This window comes from Ovis canadensis, chromosome 25, assembly GCF_042477335.2.
Source record: "Ovis canadensis isolate MfBH-ARS-UI-01 breed Bighorn chromosome 25, ARS-UI_OviCan_v2, whole genome shotgun sequence".
In the NCBI taxonomy this organism is placed as follows: domain Eukaryota; kingdom Metazoa; phylum Chordata; class Mammalia; order Artiodactyla; family Bovidae; genus Ovis; species Ovis canadensis.
The window spans coordinates 28,174,178-28,194,052 of NC_091269.1; the positions used below are offsets into that span (position 1 = coordinate 28,174,178).

Here is a 19,875-nt window from a genome sequence, read left to right on the forward strand (position 1 = left end):
ACCCAGGGATTGAACCCAGGTCTCCCGCATTGGAGGCAGATGCTTTAAACTCTGAGCCACCAGGGATCCCCACTTTACAAGTAGGAAAAGTGATGCTTACAAGAGTGATTAAGTCTCTTGTCCACATCCTGCAGTGAGGAAGTGGTGGGGTCAGGCTTCATACCCAGGCAGTATGGTCCCAGCAATCAGATACTGAACCACTGCACTCTAAGGGGCAACACTTTTTCTTTTTCTAACATTTCTTTTGTGTTTATGGAGATACACCTTACAAGCAACAGTTAAGTCTACAGACTTCAATTGTACAGCTCAGCTGGATAAATGTTTACACACATAACATCTGTGTAGTGACCATTATCCACAGCACAAAGCACAGACTTTTTATCAAAGGCCTACAGAACGGTGTCCCCCTCTCACCTCTCTGACCTCATTCCTTCTCACTCTCTCTTCCTCTCACTATGGTACCTCCTCACTATCCATCAAACACACCAGCATCACTCAGAATTCAGGACCTTTGCCCTCCAAGCTCTTTCTATGACGTTCCCTTCCCGCACTGTTCACTTGATTATTGTCCTGTGGCATCTAGGCCTCAGCTCAAATAGTCACCTCCTAAGAGCCTTCCCTGACCACCCATCCAGATAGTACCCCCTTCTCTAAGTCCTTAGTCTGATGGATTTTTCTTCATAGCGTTTACCATTCCCGGAAATTAGGCTATTTTTTGTCTGTGAGTGTGCTTCTTTATATCTGTCTACTCTGTGATGGTTTAAGTTTTCTTATTCACTATTATGTTGACAGCACCAATCATGGGACTTAATAAATGGGAGGCCCTCAAGAAACAGTTTTTGGTAAATGTATGAATGCTTTATTTCTATCGCCTGCAAATTTCAAATCTCTTGATTCAATGACCTTTTGATAATTTTTTTCACCTTCAGAACTATTTTGCTCGCAACTTCTACAATATGAGAATGTTAGCCTTATTTGTCGCATTTGCGATCAATTTCATCTTGCTCTTTTATAAGGTACGTATGTCTTAGTCTTTTAATAACCAATATGAAACTACAAGTTGACTGAGTTGAATGTAATGATTTGACGGATCCACTAGTAAGCACATGAACACCTTTTCTGAAATGTATTTTGATGAAAGAGAAAACCTGAATCTCAGGCACATCGCTGACTGTCTAGGACAGCAAGACTAGATTAGCTCCTTCGCACTGAGAAATGCCCCCACTGAAGAATATGGGATTTTAGAGTGTTTGCCCCCAGTGCTTATAGCCTGATTTGGCTGGATATATCACATGTATGAACATGTCACATGTATCTTGGTATGGCGTACTTGTATTCCATTAAATGCTTTTGATCATTGAGAAGACAGCTTAGCCATCTAATTTTCCCCTACATGCATTTTAACCCTGGTAACTGGTTAGACTAGAGGGAATTTTTAAAATACGGTCATTGTTTGCCTTTTTTTTTTTTTCTATTGAATTTTAGTTGATTTATAATGTTGTCTAAGTTTCAGTTGTATGGCAAAGTGATTCATTTATGTGTGTGTGCCTACACATATATTTTCTTTCTTAGATTCTTTTTCATTATAGGTTATTATAAGATATTGAATACAGTTCCCTGTGCTGGGTTTTTGAAAAGCTATCCTTTCAGCCTATGCTTTTATTCTTTTCATCATGCAGTGGCTTCGCATCCAGCTCTTTGTTGATAAGGCAGAGTTTCCATTGTTTCTTGTTTACCCTCATCTCTTAGAGAAAATGAACTGACTGTTCTCTAAATGGTTTGAATCAGGTCTCCACTTCTTCTGTGGTTGAAGGAAAGGAACTACCCACTCGCAGTTCAAGTGAAAATGCCAGAGTTAGCAGCTTGGACAGCAGCTCGCCTAGAATCATTGCAGTGCACTATGTGCTGGAGGAGAGCAGTGGCTACATGGAGCCCACACTGCGGATATTAGCCATTCTGCACACCGTCATCTCTTTCTTCTGCATCATTGGATACTACTGCTTGAAAGTAAGATAGTAAGCCACTAAGGAACTTGTGCATGTTGTTCTGGGGCAGCAGATTCTGAGATGAAAACTGCAGACACATAGTTTATTAGGGACTGTTCCATCAATACCTGAGGGGCAAAGGGAAGAAGCAGCATGGGGAAGAGAGAACAGTGGGGCTACAGTACAGACCCAACAGGGCATGTCACAGCCTCTGTTCTGAGGTTGAGACACCCCTTCAGGGTGGTGCTGGGCTGGGGGCATTGGAGCCTGGCCTTTAGAGCTCTGTGTTGACCAGTCACTGGCTACAGGCTGCCCTGGGAAGGGGATGTGGCTGTCACATTGTAGTTTTTTGTTTTATTTTGTTTTCCCCACAGTAATTATCCACATATGGAAAATTTCACCTATATCTTGATAGCACAGCAGTGACCAACCCACTATGTACTAGCAATGTTCAATGTAGTAAAATTTCTAGAAATATATCATATTCAATCTCTAAGTTGTTTCAGTTATTCTGCTATTAGGCACATATTTCTCACCATCCTTGGCAGAAATGCTTCACAGTTTGTCGCACATCACCCAGGAAACAGTGTAGCTTCATTCCTAGACCCTTGTTGAAGAGAGTAGTGTAGCTTGGTGAACAGGACTCAAGGTTGTCTCTCCAAGTGCTCAGAGCTTCACAGTAACTTTGCAAACCTCTTTTATCTTTTCCTGACATGGCACTGTTATGCTGCAGGGCTTTTGCTTCACTGTTCCCTGCTTCTAATTGGGAAGCTTATACAAGACTTTTGAAAAGACTTTTGAAAAACTAGGGTCCAGAGTAAATTATTAGAATGTAACGTTTTCTTCAGAAACACCTCTACCTCCCTTTCCTTCCCTTGTTTTATGAGAGGGAAGGGGGATGTTCTTAGATACTTCCACAGTGTTTGCATCTTTTTTGCATCTGTGTCATGTGTTAACTCTGTGCATATGAAAAGAGTGTCAGTAAATTCTGGAGACATTTTGGCAAATTGACAAACATTTTTGCTGATGTTGAAATTAAAATTTATTTCAAAATAACATATAAGCATGCTGAGCATGCAGTTATTAAAGAGATTTTTCAAAGCTCTAAAATTTTTTTAAAGTATGCATTTTGGAACATTATAAGTGCTATCTTTTACTGCATCCATATATATATATATGTGTGTATATTATATGCAAAAGAAAAGAAATTTTGTATACTCTTTTTCTCAATATTTAAAATTTATTTCATTAATGCAAATTATCTATGAACCTCTCTATATTTAAAAGCATATGCATACATATACCTACACTATCTTCTGTTTTTCTGAAACCTCTAGATGCTTCTTTCTGCCTAAATATAGCTGGTTCATTTTCACTCATTTTTTACTTTCCTGGAAGTAACATGGGAAATATTTCTTTCCAAAAGCTGTTTTGTATAGATAGTGACCACAAGAGATCCCAGTTAATGTAAACTAATTTTAACATGTTTATTTTTCAAATGTAGGTCCCACTGGTTATTTTTAAGCGAGAAAAGGAAGTAGCTCGAAAATTGGAATTTGATGGGCTTTATATTACAGAACAGCCTTCAGAAGATGATATTAAAGGCCAGTGGGATAGACTCGTAATCAACACACAGTGAGTAAAGAATTAGATGAGACATTTCTGTGCTCAGAAAATTTCAGGACGTAAAATACGTTGCCAGAGTTCCTGCAGATTTGTCAAAAGTTTAGCAGAAGTGAATAATAGTTATATATTCAGCCAAGAAAACCAAATGACTGAGCTCCATCATCCTGTTAATGGATGCCATCAATTTTTGCCCTGTGTGTTCTGATTTCCTCCATCAAAAATGGCTTTAAGTCCATTTCCACAGCAGTAATGGAACTTAACGTCCATTACTCAGTGTTCAGGGAAGTGTGTACCCAACCTGCAGTGCAAGGTTATCTCACAGAAAAGCATAGAGGAAGCCAAAAGTATTCATTAAGGACAGGGTTGTAGCATTAAAGGCAAAAATATTGAATTTCACATGTTTAATCTGAGTTGGAAATTTTTAATTGGTATCATCCAGCAGTCTGGTATATACCTAGCTAAGCATTATGACATGTAAAATATGACAGTAAAAACAAGTGCTTGTTCTGTGTGCTAATTATTTAGCCTTACAAGATCAAAATGCAAATGACTAGCTGTTGCTTCAGATATAAATCCATCATTGAAGTCTAATATACACTATTAGAGGTATTAATGATACAATATTTTTTAGTAGTTTGTACTGCTTTAGTGAAATAAATTCTTTTTAATCGTAATTTTTTTTTTATTCTTAAAGAGTTATGATTTCTAGTAAGTTCAAATGGGGATGATTTATATGTGTGTTATTAACATTTGAAGGGCAGCCCTGTAGCTCAGACGGTAAAGAATCTGTCTGCAATACAGGAGACCCAGGTTCGATCCCTTGGTTGGGAATATCCTCTGGAGGAGGGAATGGCAACCCACTCCAGTATTCTTGCCTGGAGAATCCCATGGACAGAGGAGCCTGATGAGCCACAGTCCACGGGGTCGCAAAGAGTCAGACACGACTGAGCGACCAGCCATAGCACATAGCCATATAAACAGTTACTCTAAATGCTCAGTATTTTGTTTGAAAGTGAAGTCACTCAGTTGTGTCTGACTCTTTGCAACCCCGTGGACTGTAGCCACCAGGCTCCTCAGTCCATGGGATTCTCCAGGCAAGAATACTGGAGTGGGTTGCCATTTCCTTCTCCAGGGGATCTTCCCAACCCAGGGATTGAACCTGGGTCTCCCACATTGCAGGCAGACGCTTTAACCTCTGAGCTACCAGGGAAGCCCAATATTTTGTTTAGCAACTCTATTTACTAATACTAAATCCAATCAAGTATGTCCCCTTAGGTGAATTCTTAAGATGCCAGCATCATGTGATGATAATATGCTCAGTTTCCTTGAGTTTTCTCAAGGTGGGAATGAGTTTTTTTTTAAACTTCATAAAAGAAACAAGGACAGATTTTTAGATACTTTAATGTTTTAGGGACAATTGACAAAGAAATGTATATATTGACATATTGTACACAAATAAAAATATAACTCCTTATTAATAAACATGTTCATATTTTTATCCATAACAATATTAGTCCATATGTTTTGTGATTTACATGGATATATTAACATTTAAAATAATATTTAATATTCTTATAGAAAATTATGGAATAAGATGGGAAAAATACATTGTAATTTCTGTGGAAAAAACGTTTACATATTATTTTTAGTATTTTGTTTATTCCAAACAATATATTGTTATTTATCATTTTTTTAAATGATACTATGTTTTACTTCTGTGCTTTTGTATCTTTTAGGTCATTTCCCAACAACTACTGGGACAAATTTGTTAAAAGAAAGGTAATACTAATTAGAGCACTTTAAATTTTCTATTTTTTCCTAAAATGCAATTCAGATTTTAATTTGCTGTGGCTCATATGTAGAATGAGATATTGAGGTATGCTTTATCTGTCAATGTCATTTCAAAATGGAAATAGGATTGAATATGAGTTTCAAAAATTTCACAAGAAATCCATACTCTGCAGCTAAAAATTAAATAAGCATTGCTCATCCACCCATCCTCTGACTCAGATGATTAAACGTGCTCAGCCTGTACATTAAAAAGAACTAGTAAGAATTTTCTCTGAGATTGGGTGACTGACTGAAGGTTCTTTTCTGATAAGACAGCTAAGTTACCAGGGCTGGGATCTTCTCTTACAATAAAGAAGTAAAGTTGTATAACAACAGATGACTAAATTTTATTTACTTTATATAAACTTCAAAGACCTTTTTATTTTGATAGTTTTTTTTCTTCTGATGCACACTGCATCATAGGATGGTAAAAAGAAGACAGTTAAGACTGTCAGCTCTGATTTTGAGAGTCAAGCATTATCTATGCTCTTCCTACCACATATTATCAAATGTAGATCACTTTTTAAAGAAAATATAATAATGCATACACAGTACTTGTATATTGTAAAATACAGTCAACATTATTTTGCAGCTCCTCCTTATTCCTTGAATCCTCCAGTTGCCAAGCTGAATCAACTCATGCCATGTACCATAATGAGTTGTAGCTCTCATGTATATATATGGTCTGAGGTAGAATGGCCACAAATATCTGCTGAATGAAGTGATCTTTTCCCCCTTTGATTCCACCAGTTTAGGGGGACTCAGAGGGTGTTTGGTGATTAGCAGCTGCAAATTTTTTGTTACCAGTCTGAGGGGAGAAAGAGAGTTTGCCAAGAATTTAAATCAAGTACATCATTTCAAATGAAGTGCATTAAAGAAAACAGAACAACACAAAAAACCCTCAAGACTTTCTAGTTGGAAGGAGCAGAATGTGTGCTGATTTTTGTTTCGGTGCAAGTTTTTTGTCTCCTTGTGACCACAAAGCAGTAGCATTGCACTAATGAGTCATCCAAATTAGGCCAGAGCTTTGAAAGAATAATTTTTAAGTAATTTAAAATAGATGATTTGAATATTTTATTCATATTAATTATTTAACAGTATAAAGAAGCAACTTTAAGTTGTCTCCAAAGGAAATGATATATCTAGAGTCAAATAAGTAGACAAATTGTAATTGTGGCTAAGACTCTTCATGGTGTTCCTGCTCTGGGGTCCAATTTGTCCTCCTGGGTGAGAATATAACCCCTAAAGAACTCCCACTCAGATCAGTCCAGCCCCTTTTCAGTACTGGGAGAATAATGCCAAACAAATTGTTCTAATGAACCTGAATAGTATACATTCCTAGGATTTTAAACTACCATTGCTCTTTTATGTTTTATTTCACTTTACCTGTTTGTACACATTCCAAAAATGCTTCTTTTAATTTCCACTAATCCTTTCTTTCTTTCTATTTAGATATTTTTCCATCACCTACTCTAATCTTTTATTTAACATTCCCCCTCCTTTCTCTCTGGCTCCCAGTGCCTTTGTTTCTCCTGCATCCCTTTTCCTTGCTTTCTTACCCCTCTTTTGCTGCCAGTTCTGCTTCTGAACTTCTTTCATTACTTTTGCTGTTGTGCATTTCACTGATGTGAAGGATCCATTTTCACTGATGTGCAGGATCCTCATGGTATATAATCCCTAGGCCAAGCGTTGCTATATAAGAGACAGAAGTACTGAGCTCACAGGTGAGCTGTGAGCCCACGTCTAGGCATTGATTTAAAAATCCAGTACTTGGGCAAAGCTAGGCCAACGTGACAGGACTGAGGGGCAAGGAAATCAAGGGGGGTTGCTAAGAAGTGATTCTAGTGATGGATAAAACATCTATACTAGAATTAACTGAAGACCTGAGGATGGTGACGAGGTTTCAGGTCCAGGTGGAGACCACAGAGGGAATACCAGCATGTCGTGACCGTCCCAGTGGCGTGCTATGCTCTATGCAGGAGACCTTCGCTGAGTCAGCCTTGCCTGGATGCTTCCTCATCTGCTCTTTTGCCAGGCCTACCAACCCTGGGCATGTTACATTCTCTAAGATACAGTTTCTTTGTCTGCAGAGCAGGATGCTAATAAGAGCCCCATAATGGAAAACAAGTCAAAATTCTTAGCATAATTCCTGGCATAAAGTATGAATTTGGTAGAAGTTACCTTATTCCATTACCTCCCACCACCCGTTTACCCATTTCCTTCAGCCCATCTTCTATTTGCATGCCTTCCTCTTGCCTTGGAAATCATGTTCTTCAGCTAGGTATTATTTAAAATGCTTTAAGTAGACTTGCCTGGCAGTCCAGTGCTTAGACCCCACATTTCCAATGCAGGGGGTGCAAGTTCGATCCATGGTCGAGGAACTAAGATCCCACATGCGGTGCAGCATGCCCTCAATAAATAAATGCTGCTAAATTCACTTAGACCTTAATAGTATGATCATAGAACATGAGCTGTAAGTTAGATTTTTAAGTGGACTTGAAAGTAATACATATATTATGTATTAAAATCCTCTGATGTTTGTATGTGCGTACAGAGATGAGACTACTTAATGGTGGAGGTCTGTAAAATGCTTTTATTCTTGCCCCAGGTTATGGATAAATATGGAGAGTTCTATGGCCGAGACAGAATCAGCGAGTTACTTGGCATGGACAAAGCTGCCTTGGACTTCAGTGATGCCCGGGAAAAGAAGAAGCCAAAGAAAGACAGCTCCCTGTCAGCTGTGTGAGTGTTAATTCTGCTCTATTCAAGATGTAGGTAGAAAGGAGGAAAAATGAATACACTTCTAAATTTGTTCGTGCATTGATTTCCTTTCCTTCAATGTCAGAAGAACAGAGAGATGAGCGAAACAGTATATGCACAAAATCTGCTTTTGTACTTCTGACTCTGGAATCATTAGATTTAATCTATAACTTTTGAACATGTCTTTTTTTGTTATTTATATAAAGCAAGAAAAAAAAGATTTATGTTCTTAATTTGATTTGCCTTTTTACCCCTAAATGCCACTGAAGTCGAAGTCAGAGGTACAAAAATATAATATTTGACTATGTTTTCTTAAAGCTTCCTACTTGAAAAGAAGTTAATTTTCTTATTTTGGAAAAGGGAGTCATGTAAGCCTTTTATTAGAAATGTTCAAAGTTCGTATCCTTTTATTATAATTGTTATATTTTATTTAAATAGCAAAGACTTGGTACCATGTTATCATACTATTGCTTAGAAAGTTTACATTAAAATGAGGCACCCTTATATAGGATTTGCATGGAATGTTATGATATAACTAGGAGAATGTAAACTGGTTGACCTCACCAGAAACTGACTTTCACACACACGTGTAGTGTGAGTATATGTATATATACATCTATTTCTATTTTACAAATTTAATCAACTATAATCTGAAAATAAATGTAAAGCCCACATGCTTTTAAAAAGTAATTTCTTATTGTAGTCACAACAATTTTAGAAAAAAGCAGTGGTTACCGTCCCTTATTTAGGTGCATTTAAAGTGTCAGTCAACTCGGTATGTGATGATTTCTTTGAAAACATAAATATTTAAGGTTCTGTAGAGCAGTGTTAGATTGTCTTAGATAAATATTTTAGTTAGCATTAAAAAAGACACTTTGGCTGACCTATCTTTTTGGTCATTTTTTTTTTTTCCTCTCTGAAGCCTTGGTTAGAACTAGTTGAGTCTAAAAATAATGTGAACCCAGTTGAAAAGTAGTTCAATAAGCAAATATGTAACAGAAATTATGAACTTAAGTTTAAAGTATTATCTGGTACTTTAAGAAAACAAATACGTTTCCTAAAGACCAAATCACTATATATAAGAAGAAACACAGTTGATAACCTTTAGGCATTAAGACCTTTATGTTAGAATATCATGTGAAACAAGGACAGTGGTGAAAAGTATGCTGAGTTTCCCACCAACATTTTCAGATCCCTGATAAGCAAGGTAGGATTAAATAGTTTTACTGAATTATGCATTTTACATGGGCTTCCCTTGTGGCTCAGCTGGTAAAGAATGTGCCTGCAATGCAGGAGACCTGGGTTTGATCCCTGGGTTGGGAAGATCCCCTGGAGAAGGGAAAGGCTACCCACTCCAGTATTCTGGCCTAGAGAATTCCATGAACTATACAGTCCTTGGGGTCGCAGAGTCCGACATGACTGAGCAACTTTCACTTTCACTGAATTATGCATTTTACATGGTCATATTTGTGACTGGAAAATAAGTCTGAAAACAGAAAAGTTTAGACTACGTTTTACTATGAACAGTTATAAATTAGTGGAATTTTCCACTGTTTTACATAGTAAATATTTGCAGGTTTGACTGCTAGAAAAGTACCAAGAAACTAATGTGGATTTTATTAATACCATTAAATAGGGATAATAAAATTACGGTTTGCTAGTGAATAACACACATCACTAGGAAAAAATTTACATGTAGTGTTCCTTTATTAAAGTGTTTAAAAAGATGGAGCTTCAAAAGATGATCTGGTTTCTATATGAATATTATCTTAATGTGAACATTTGCATACAGGATGATTCATGTATCTGTGTGTGCATGTATTTATCAATCAAATATAGAGGGCTTGGTATGTGCACATTTGGGATTCCCTGGTGGCTCAGTGGTAAAGAATCCACCTGCTAATGCAGGAGACCTGGGTCCAATCCCTGGGTCAGGAAGATCCCCTGAAGAAGGAAGTGGCAACCTGCTCCAGAATTCTTGCCTGGGAAATTCCATGGACGGAGGAGCCTGGCGGGCTAGTCCGAGAGGTAGCAAAAGAGTTGGAAATGACTTAGCGACTAAACAACAGCATGCGCATTTAAATAGGTGGCCACCTGCCCTCCTGGGGTAGAATGGCCTCCAACAGCCAGACAGCCTGCATGCTTCTTCACTATGTCTTCATGGAGTGAGAGGGGCGCTTATGTCTCAGAGCGCTTGGGCTTCTAGTTTACCTCGGATCCAAGCCCTGTGGCTGGGGAGACCGTGACTGGTCTAGATCAGCTGTGCTCCATCCCTGAGGGTGGAGTCAGCTCTGCCCAAAGAGCATTCCTGCCACCATTAGTGAGAAGAGAGTACTGTGTACTACAAAATGCTTTTCATGCAGTTGGTAGGACTTGCTACCCTAAATAATGATAGGGATGGAAAAGAACTAATCATAAGAATAAATTTTTAAATCACGAAACTACCATGGGAAATTCAGACATCCTGATAAAACCATTATTTTATTTTGTATTGCTTTCATGGAATACAATTATACTCTCATGCAAACTGTCCCAGTGTGTTTGTTTGTTTATCTTTTCAAGAAAAAGTATTGATATATTGAAACCTGTTGTAAATATTCATGAAACTTTAAAAATGATTATTTAAAATAACAAAACTACAACTCAAAGACAGTTTTATTTCCTTAAAAGTAAAAGATTCTAGGCTAAAGTAAATTAAACCTTAACTCCAAGGGGAAAAACCTCCTATGAAATCAACTTAAAAAAAAAAAAAGAAATCAACTTTAGATGATAAACTATTTATCACTGCACTTATAACTTAAGATTGGCCTAATTAAAGAAATCATTAAAAAAGTAATTACAGACTAAAACAAACAGAAAAGACTAAAACATCATCTCTAGAGAAGCCCTTTTGAAAATAGCACTAAAAATTACATCTTATTATTATATCAATTCCTAGAATTATGAGAAGGCTAACAAAATTATAATTTCTAGCCCTATAAACCAATGCAAGTTCTGAAAAAAGAAAGCTGAAAAGTATATTTTAATACATGTCTATTTTATTCTGCGAAGATGAAAAATATTTATGTTGCCATTCATTCATTCAACATTATTCAATATTATATGATACACTGCCTGTATCATATAATGTGCTTGGTGATGGGGATTTTAGAGACTAGAGAGGTGTAAATACATGTACATGCACACACACCTACAGCTGCAAAACTGGGAAATGATTATGAAGGGAGGTGACTACGAAGTGCTGTGGGAACCAAGGCGGGGAAGGGTTAAATTCCTTTTTGGATAGAGAAGGATGTGAGAAGGGGCATTTCTGAAATCAAAAGGAAACAAAAACAGAACCAGTAAGCCCTTTCACTGGCAAAATCAGTACAGTTATAAAGTAAATGTGGATATTTATGCAGGTTTTTATTAATTAAACTAAAAATAATTCTGTTGGTATGCAATTACAAATGTTTAGCTAAAAGTTAGGGAGGAAAGTCTTGATATACCTATGTTGATTAATTTGTACAATTTTCAGGAATAGACATAAAGTGTTTATCTTACATTTAATGTAGAGAAAATAAAAGGTCAAAGAAAACTATTTTTAAATAATAGAAGATATAATGATGCTTTGTTTTGTTCTCTAAGATTCCTCTAAAAAAATCACAAAACTCTGGAATACATTGTCCAACGGAGCTCTCAACCTCTTCCCTGGGCGCCTGAACTAGAACTAATCTTCTGAGATGGTTGCCAGCCCTACCCCATCCCATGGGGAGTGAATGCCAGCAGGCTCTTGCAAGCCTGTGAGCTTTTGCTTCATGTACATATCTACAAATTCTTTTGTTTTTCCAGACTGAACTCTATTGATGTGAAGTATCAGATGTGGAAACTAGGAGTCGTTTTCACTGACAACGTAAGCTACCTTCAATACCACAAAGTAAAACGCACTCTGATTAGATGAGTTTGCTGGGCTTCAGCAGGTGGAAAGATGGCTGCTTAAGAAGGTTACTCAAATATCGGTTCATTTAATACTGACCATATCTGAGAAAAACCCAGAGAAATACATGATTCATCAGCCCATCTTTCATCCCATTTATTTCAATAGCTGAAAGATTAAAATGAAAATATATTTATACAAGAAAATGAAACATGAAAATTCATGTGTCTTTTCATTCAGGTTTTAGTTGAACAATGGCATTCTTCAAAATTTTTACAGATGTTAGAAACTTCTAAATAAGTTGTTTAAAGTTTTTCTTAACATTGATTGCAATCCATTTGTTTCTGCCAAGTTAAGTACATTATTGTGTTCTTTTTGTTGATGGATCTTCCTTTTATCAAAGAGCCTATGAGTTAAACTATAGGACCCACATATATATACAAATATTATGAAAAATATCACCCATGACTAAAAGCCACCAGCTGTCAAGGCAGACAATCACATTATAGTACCTCATTGGTTCAATAGCTTGACATTTTTGAATCTTAGAATTTTCAGTTTAAATAACTGTTACTGTCGATTGTTTTTAATGCTACTATTTGCTGCTGGGGAGTTGTGAGAGAGAATCTTGAAACATGTCTGAACACATTAAGTACAATTTTTTCTGTAGATCTCAGCTCATCCCCTCATTCTTGCTTCTTAATTTTTTTTGCCATCTTCTCACATCCACTCAGAAAGGAATGTAAGAATATCCCCTAAGGCCTTCTGCTGTTCTCTCTTCTGTGCTTTCTTCCTTGGACATCTCATTTAGTCTCAAAAAATCTCACTCCAGTCTTAGCACTGACTTTTAGAGTGAACCTTACTTCCATTCTCCTAAAGACCTGTGATACCCCTCTCCCGCGTACTCTTAACCTCTGTCTCCACCCCTGCCTCATCCAGTCATGGCCCAGAATCCTGGGTATCTTAGGGAACCCTCCAAAGAGCTCAAACTCATCCTGCAATATCTTTTGCCAACTGCTAGTACGGTGTCTTTCAGCTAACTTCTCATCTAACAGTGGAAGCAGCTTCCCTGAAAAAAAGAAGGTCACTCAGCTCAGCCACACATGGCAACATATAAGGATATTTTGGGTTGTCATGACTGGGAAAAGGGAATGCCGGTGGCAGCTGGGGAGTAGAGACCAGGAATGCTGCTTGCAAACCATCCTACAATGCACACGATGGCACCCGTGACAAAGAGTTAACTGGCCCAAACTATCAGTAGCGCTGAGGCTGATATAAGCTGCTCCTGAATAGTGAGTCAATTCATTTTTCTCTGTGGGAGGATAAATAAAAACAACCACTCTGGTATAAAGGAGAGAATGGGTGGCATTGAACTCTGCAGAATGAACTAAATAAAAATAAAATACACAAACTCATATAACTAATTGGAATTATATGAATATATAATCAAAAGATAAAGTCAATGGAGCATTTAGAATGAGATCAGAGTAGCTTTTGACAATAATATATATTCTATTTTCTGACATTCTTTTCTCTGATTTCATCTTAATAGTCCTTCCTCTACCTTGCCTGGTATATGACCATGTCCATTCTTGGACACTACAACAACTTTTTCTTTGCTGCTCATCTTCTGGACATTGCTATGGGATTCAAGACGTTAAGAACCATCTTGTCATCAGTAACTCACAATGGCAAACAGGTAAACGTTTATCTTTTCTTTCCCCTGCACAAACTGAAAAAGTTAACAAATATTCCAACAGAAGTAAAACCGAACCTCAAATGACAGTGTACAGTTTTAAAGCTTTTGTGGATAGAGGAGCTGTACTTTTTCTTCTGGAAACCATAAGGATTTGTAGTTTGAGAGTCCCCTAGACCTACGTTCAAGTCTTGGTTTGACTGATTTAGCTTTGTGACCCTGGATAAATTATTTACCATTCCTAAATCTCAACTCCCTCATTTTGAATGAAAACGACAAAAGTACCTACCATACCAGGGTTTTGTGAGAATTTAAAATAAAAACATAAATATGGAGGTCTTAGCACAGGCCCTGGCACAGTAAACTCTCAGGAAAAATAGTTATTGTTTTATTCCTAATATTTGCTTTTTTTGATACTGTGGGGAAACCAAAGTAAGCTGCAACATCCTAACACACTGGTTGCATTAGTAACAAAACAGATGCTGTATCTGTAATTTAATAGAGTATTTTAAACCGGATATTCTTGGGCTCTCTTCTCCACTTTTATATTAGGCAAAAAGAGTAATAATTTTCACACTTGACAAGGTCATGCTTGCTTAGAGGAAAGTTGGCTTAATTTCAGATAATCAGCTTATGTTCTAATGTTCACTTGTAACGTTAAAACTTTCATTATTAATAAACATCAATCATTCTCTATTTATCAAATGTCCACTGAGAGGTAACACATTCTATGTTATTTACTTGGAGTAAATGAGTTCTTCTTTTTCCAGAATTTTATAATCCAGCATATTTTAAAGTTGGTACCCTTCCTAAAACCTTGAACTATGTCCGTCCACAGTTAAATTCACATTATCATGACCTTCAGTTTTCTAAGTTTCAGCATACTGTTCTTATATATGTCACTCTAGTTTCTGAATATGAGTATGGTATGCACGGCACGGCATAAATCCAGTGACAAAAACTATACTGTGCTTATTCGTTGATCAGTTAGTAGATTACTTTTGAGCTCCAAGCATATTCAAAGAATTGGAGATGGTAAATCTGTGGAGTATTTTCACACAAAAAATCTAGCACTATTCTTAATTGCTAAACTTTTGCTTGTTTCTAAATTCCATTCCCTCTCTTCTTGAGGTATCACATTTCCATTTGCAGAGATATAGAGAGCTTAATCTTATAGTAAACATGTACAATTTACAGTAGCTTTGTACTTACTTGGTAGGAGTGAATTAAGCCCTCTATTAAGACATGTTTTTTTCCAGATAATTATAAAATGAATTTTAAAAGACTTAATATATGCCACCACAACATAAGGGGTATGTTGTAATCAGAGGAAGTTGACATAAAAAAAATAATGTATTTTAGTGTGTTTAGAATTTCTGTGATAGAACCAGAAAAGTATTTTCACCAGCTTGGTGGAAAGCACATTTAAAAAGTATACATGAAAGTGAAAGTGTTAGTTGCTCAGTCATGTCCGACTCTTTGCAACCCCACCAGGCTCCTCTCTCTGGAATTCTCCAGGCAAGAATACTGGAGTGAGTAGCCTTTCCCTTCTCCAGGGCATCTTCCCAAACCAGGGATTGAACCCGGGTCTCCCGCAGTACAGGCAGATTCTTTACCATCTGAGCCCCCAGGGTAGCCCCCAAAATATTCATATACAAATTATGTGTATATTCATATGTATACACATTCTGTAAAATGTGTTTATATATACATGCATATATATATATATAGTGTATAGTGTGGAATTAAAAATTACATACAGCTGAAAGAAGACCTTTCAAACTGTGAATTTTATTTATACAATGAGAAAATTAGCCTTTAATACCAAATAACTAACACTATTTTGAAGTGTGTTTCCCAGTACTTCCTTGGCAGTCCAGTGATTAAGACTCTGATCTTCCAATGCAGGGGCGTGGGTTCAATCCCTGTGGAAACTAAGATCCTACTATGTGGCACAGCCAAAAAAGTAAATATGTTATTAAAGGAGTCTTTCCCTTTGATCACTGCTTTATAGTAACAAAGCCAGACTTCTTCGTTTTATTTTTTTTATATTACATACTACTAACAGTTATGCATTTCCAGGTGTTAGAAGAAATTCCTGTTTTAATTTAGGATGTTATTGAAGGAAAATATGATTTACAACCCCTCTTACTATCATAACAAAAATGAGATAGTTTTTATTAGGCATGTAAATTATTTAAAGGGAATAGACCTTATGAAAAGAAAGTATTTAGTATAGTATCTACCACCAAATATTTAGATAATAGAAAAATGAATTAAGCTGGTTAATATTAATTATTAAATTAATCATTTTGAATAATTAAATTTTATTTAAATAAATATTAATTAATAATTATCCAAATTGAATTTGGATAGGAAACTAAATCAGCAATTACTCGTATTCCAGCGATAGTATGCATTTATTAGTCAATCAAGCAGTTAAGTTTTACATAAAGTAATCTGACAACTTGATAAAATAAACAGACCATGAAAATAGATTTCCCCACTGAGAGTATCAGTAAAGGATGATTATAAGGAGTGGATTCCGTTAGCTGTTAGTCAGTAAATCCACTGACTTGTATTTCTAATATATGTTCAATGTCACATTGCTTTCCAGCTCGTATTAACTGTTGGCTTATTGGCTGTTGTTGTATACCTATATACTGTCGTGGCATTCAATTTTTTCCGAAAATTCTACAATAAAAGTGAAGATGGCGATACACCAGACATGAAGTGTGATGACATGCTAACAGTGAGTTCACACTTTGATCTCATATGAATGAAAAAAGTTCTCCTGCTTATTCAATTCAAAGAATTGTGTGCTTATTCTTTAAGAGTGCATAATATAAAGTAGTGTACACAGCAAACAGCTGTGTGGCTTTTTAAAGGTTCTCATGTTTTGTGGAACATGAAGCATTTCTGCCAGCTTTGCACATCTGCATCAGCCTGATAATTAATAGAATATCAAGTAAAGTCCTTAGAACTGAAAGAATTAATGTAAACCCTTTCACCTGTGGTTCATATATTCTAGGACAGCAGGTAAAGTTATTTCCTTGTAGAACATGTTGAAAGCTTAGGTATTTGTTCACCTTAATGATGTTAGCTGAAATTACTGATGTCCAAAAATACTTTTTATATTGAGTATCCTGGCTTAAATTACTCCTACTCTTGATTTTAAAATCAACAGATGTTAAAGCTTTTGTATTGTTTTATCACTCTTTTGTAACCTGCATCTCAGATACTGGCAAATCAGAAATTACTGTACATGGGACCCTAGACTAGGAAGTATAAATTAGACAAAATATTAACCTTTACCTGGAAATAGATGAATCCTTAAATGAGCTCCACGTTGAGACACCTATACCACTGAGGTTGGTATCAGTTAAAGAGATAGATATAATGATGCTAAAATTACTCTAGGAAAAAACAAACATCTCAAGGGAATAATGAGAAAGAACTACTAACATTATAAAAGACTAGTTCAGTTCAGTAGCTCAGTCATGTCCGACTCTTTACAACCCATGAACCGCAGCATGCCAGGCCTCCCTGTCCATCACCAACTCCCAGAGTCCACCCAAATCCATGTCCATCGAGTCGGTGATGCCATCCAACCATCTCATCCTCTGTCTTCCCCTTCTCCTCCCACCTTCAATCTTTCCCAGCATCAGGGTCTTTTCAAATGAGTCAGCTCTTCGCATCAGGTGGCCAAAGTATTGGAGTTTCAGCTTCAGCATCAATCCTTCCGATGAACACCCAGGACTGATCTCCTTTAGGATGGACTGGTTGGATGTCCTTGCAGTCCAAGGGACTCTCAGGAGTCTTCCCCAACACCACAATTCAAAAGCATCAATTCTTTGGCACTCAGCTTTCTTCACAGTCCAACTCTCACATCCATACATGACCACTAGAAAAACCAAAGCCTTGACTAGATGGACCTTTGTTGGCAAAGTAATGTCTCTGCTTTTGAATATGTTATCTAGGTTGGTCTTAACTTTCCTTCCAAGGAGTAAGCATCTTTTAATTTCATGGCTGCAGTCACCATCTGCAGTGATTCTGGAGCCCTCTCAAAAAAAAGTCAGCCATTGTGTCCACTGTTTCCCCATCTATTTGCCATGAAGTGATGGGACTAGATGCCATGATCTTAGTTTTCTGAGTGTTGAGCTTTAAGCCAACTTTTTCACTCTCCTCTTTCACTTTCATCAAGAGGTTCTTTAGTTCTTCTTCACTTTCTGCCATAAGGGTGGTGTCATCTGCATATCTGAGGTTATTGATATTTCTCCCGGCAATCTTGATTCCAGCTTGTGCTTCTTCCAGTCCAGCGTTTCTCATGATGTACTCTGCATAGAAGTTAAATAAGCAGGGTGACAATATACAGCCTTGATGTACTCCTTTTCCTATTTGGAACCAGTCTGTTGTTCCATGTCCAGTTCTAACTGTTGCTTCCTGACCTGCATACAGGTTTCTCAAGAGGCAGGTCAGGTGCTCTGGTATTCCCATCTCTTGAAGAATGTTCCACAGTTTATTGTGATCCACACAATCAAAGGCTTTGGCATAGTCACAAAAGCAGAAATAGATGTTTCTCTGGAACTCTCTTGCTTTTTCGATGATCCAGCGGATGTTAGCAATTTAATCCAGTTCCTCTGCCTTTTCTAAAACCAGCTTGAACATCTGTAAGTTCACAGTTCACATATTGCTAAAGCCTGGCTTGGAGAATTTTAAGCATTACTTTACTAGTATGAAGACAATTTTCTTACTAGAGAATGACAGAACAATGGAATAGTCTAGAAATAGATTTAGATACACATGGAAATTAAAAGAATGATAAAAGGGGCTTTAGAAATTATAAAATGAAAAATAATTCAATAAATGGTAGAAGTAAGTACCATGGATATGCTTTTGGGGAAAAATTGATAAAAATGAATGCCAGCCAAATTCTTTACATCAAAATAAATCCCAAATGATATATCAGTAAATAAACTTCAATGCAAAAGAAAGAAAAAATGAATGAAAGTTAAAGCAGAATTTGACTTTTGAAATAATAACAATTTTTAAATGGGGAAAGGGGTTTGTATGACATAAAACCTAGGCCTCATGCAAGCATAGAAAATTACTTTAAGATTTTCCTTATAGTTGTTTCTTTCCAAAGGCAGATGACAAGCTAAGAAAAACACAACACTGTAACAAAGAGCCAGTTTCCTTCATTTATAAGGTCTTAATCACATCCAGAAGAAGAAAAACAAGCAAATTATATGACTAGATAATTCACTGTAAAATAAATTGGGGTTGTAAATATGGAAAGATGCTCAGCTCTATGAAAAGATTAAGAATGCAAATCAAAACAGTCAGTTGCCACCTGAAGACTGTTAATACCTAGAGTTATTGAACTGATTGAAAAACTGGCATCTTCATGAACACTGCTGCTGCTGCTAAGTCGCTTCAGTCGTGTCTGACTCTATGCGACCCCATAGACGGCAGCCCACCAGGCTCTGCCGTCCCTGGGATTCTCCAGGCAAGAACACTGGAGTGGGTTGCCATTTCCTTCTCCAATGCATGAAAGTGAAAAGTGAAAGTGAAGTCACTCAGTCGTGACCCCATGGATTGCAGCCCACCAGGCTCATCTGTCCATGGAATTTTCCAGACAAGAGTACTGGAGTGGGTTGCCATTGCCTTCTCCTAGTAGGAAGTTAAATTAACAATTTTAGAGAAATTTTATAATGACTATCAGATTTTCAAGTGTATTAATCTTTGACTTATACTTATGTCCCACTGGTATTAACTGATCTAATTTCATTCATAAATATGTCTCTGTATATCCAAGGATATTAGTTGCTGTCACAAATTGAAAATAATATAAATTATCATCTATAGGGTCCTAATTAAATATATTATGGTCGATCCATATAATGGAAAAGTATGTAGCTTTTTCAAATAATAGATAAGTTTGAATATGCTAATATGCAAAGACATACAAATTATACTTAAGTGGGGAAAAAAAGCAAGATCCTGAATGGTATTGTGATAGAATCCTAACATACAACATCACCCACTCACACAAATGTATA

The 19,875-nt window shown here is 36.7% G+C and overlaps 1 protein-coding gene across 1 annotated transcript in view; it reads left to right on the top strand.

Annotated features, from left to right (window-relative positions):
* The window catches only part of RYR2 (ryanodine receptor 2), an 809,907-nt gene that overhangs the window by 756,670 nt on the left and 33,362 nt on the right, over positions 1–19,875 (top strand). Inside the window, exons 93-100 of the mRNA XM_069571617.1 lie at positions 930–1,016; positions 1,789–2,007; positions 3,490–3,620; positions 5,348–5,390; positions 8,050–8,183; positions 12,033–12,093; positions 13,670–13,816; positions 16,431–16,565. Coding sequence (XP_069427718.1) covers positions 930–1,016; positions 1,789–2,007; positions 3,490–3,620; positions 5,348–5,390; positions 8,050–8,183; positions 12,033–12,093; positions 13,670–13,816; positions 16,431–16,565 — 957 coding nt within the window. The remainder of the gene's footprint in view (positions 1–929; positions 1,017–1,788; positions 2,008–3,489; positions 3,621–5,347; positions 5,391–8,049; positions 8,184–12,032; positions 12,094–13,669; positions 13,817–16,430; positions 16,566–19,875) is intronic.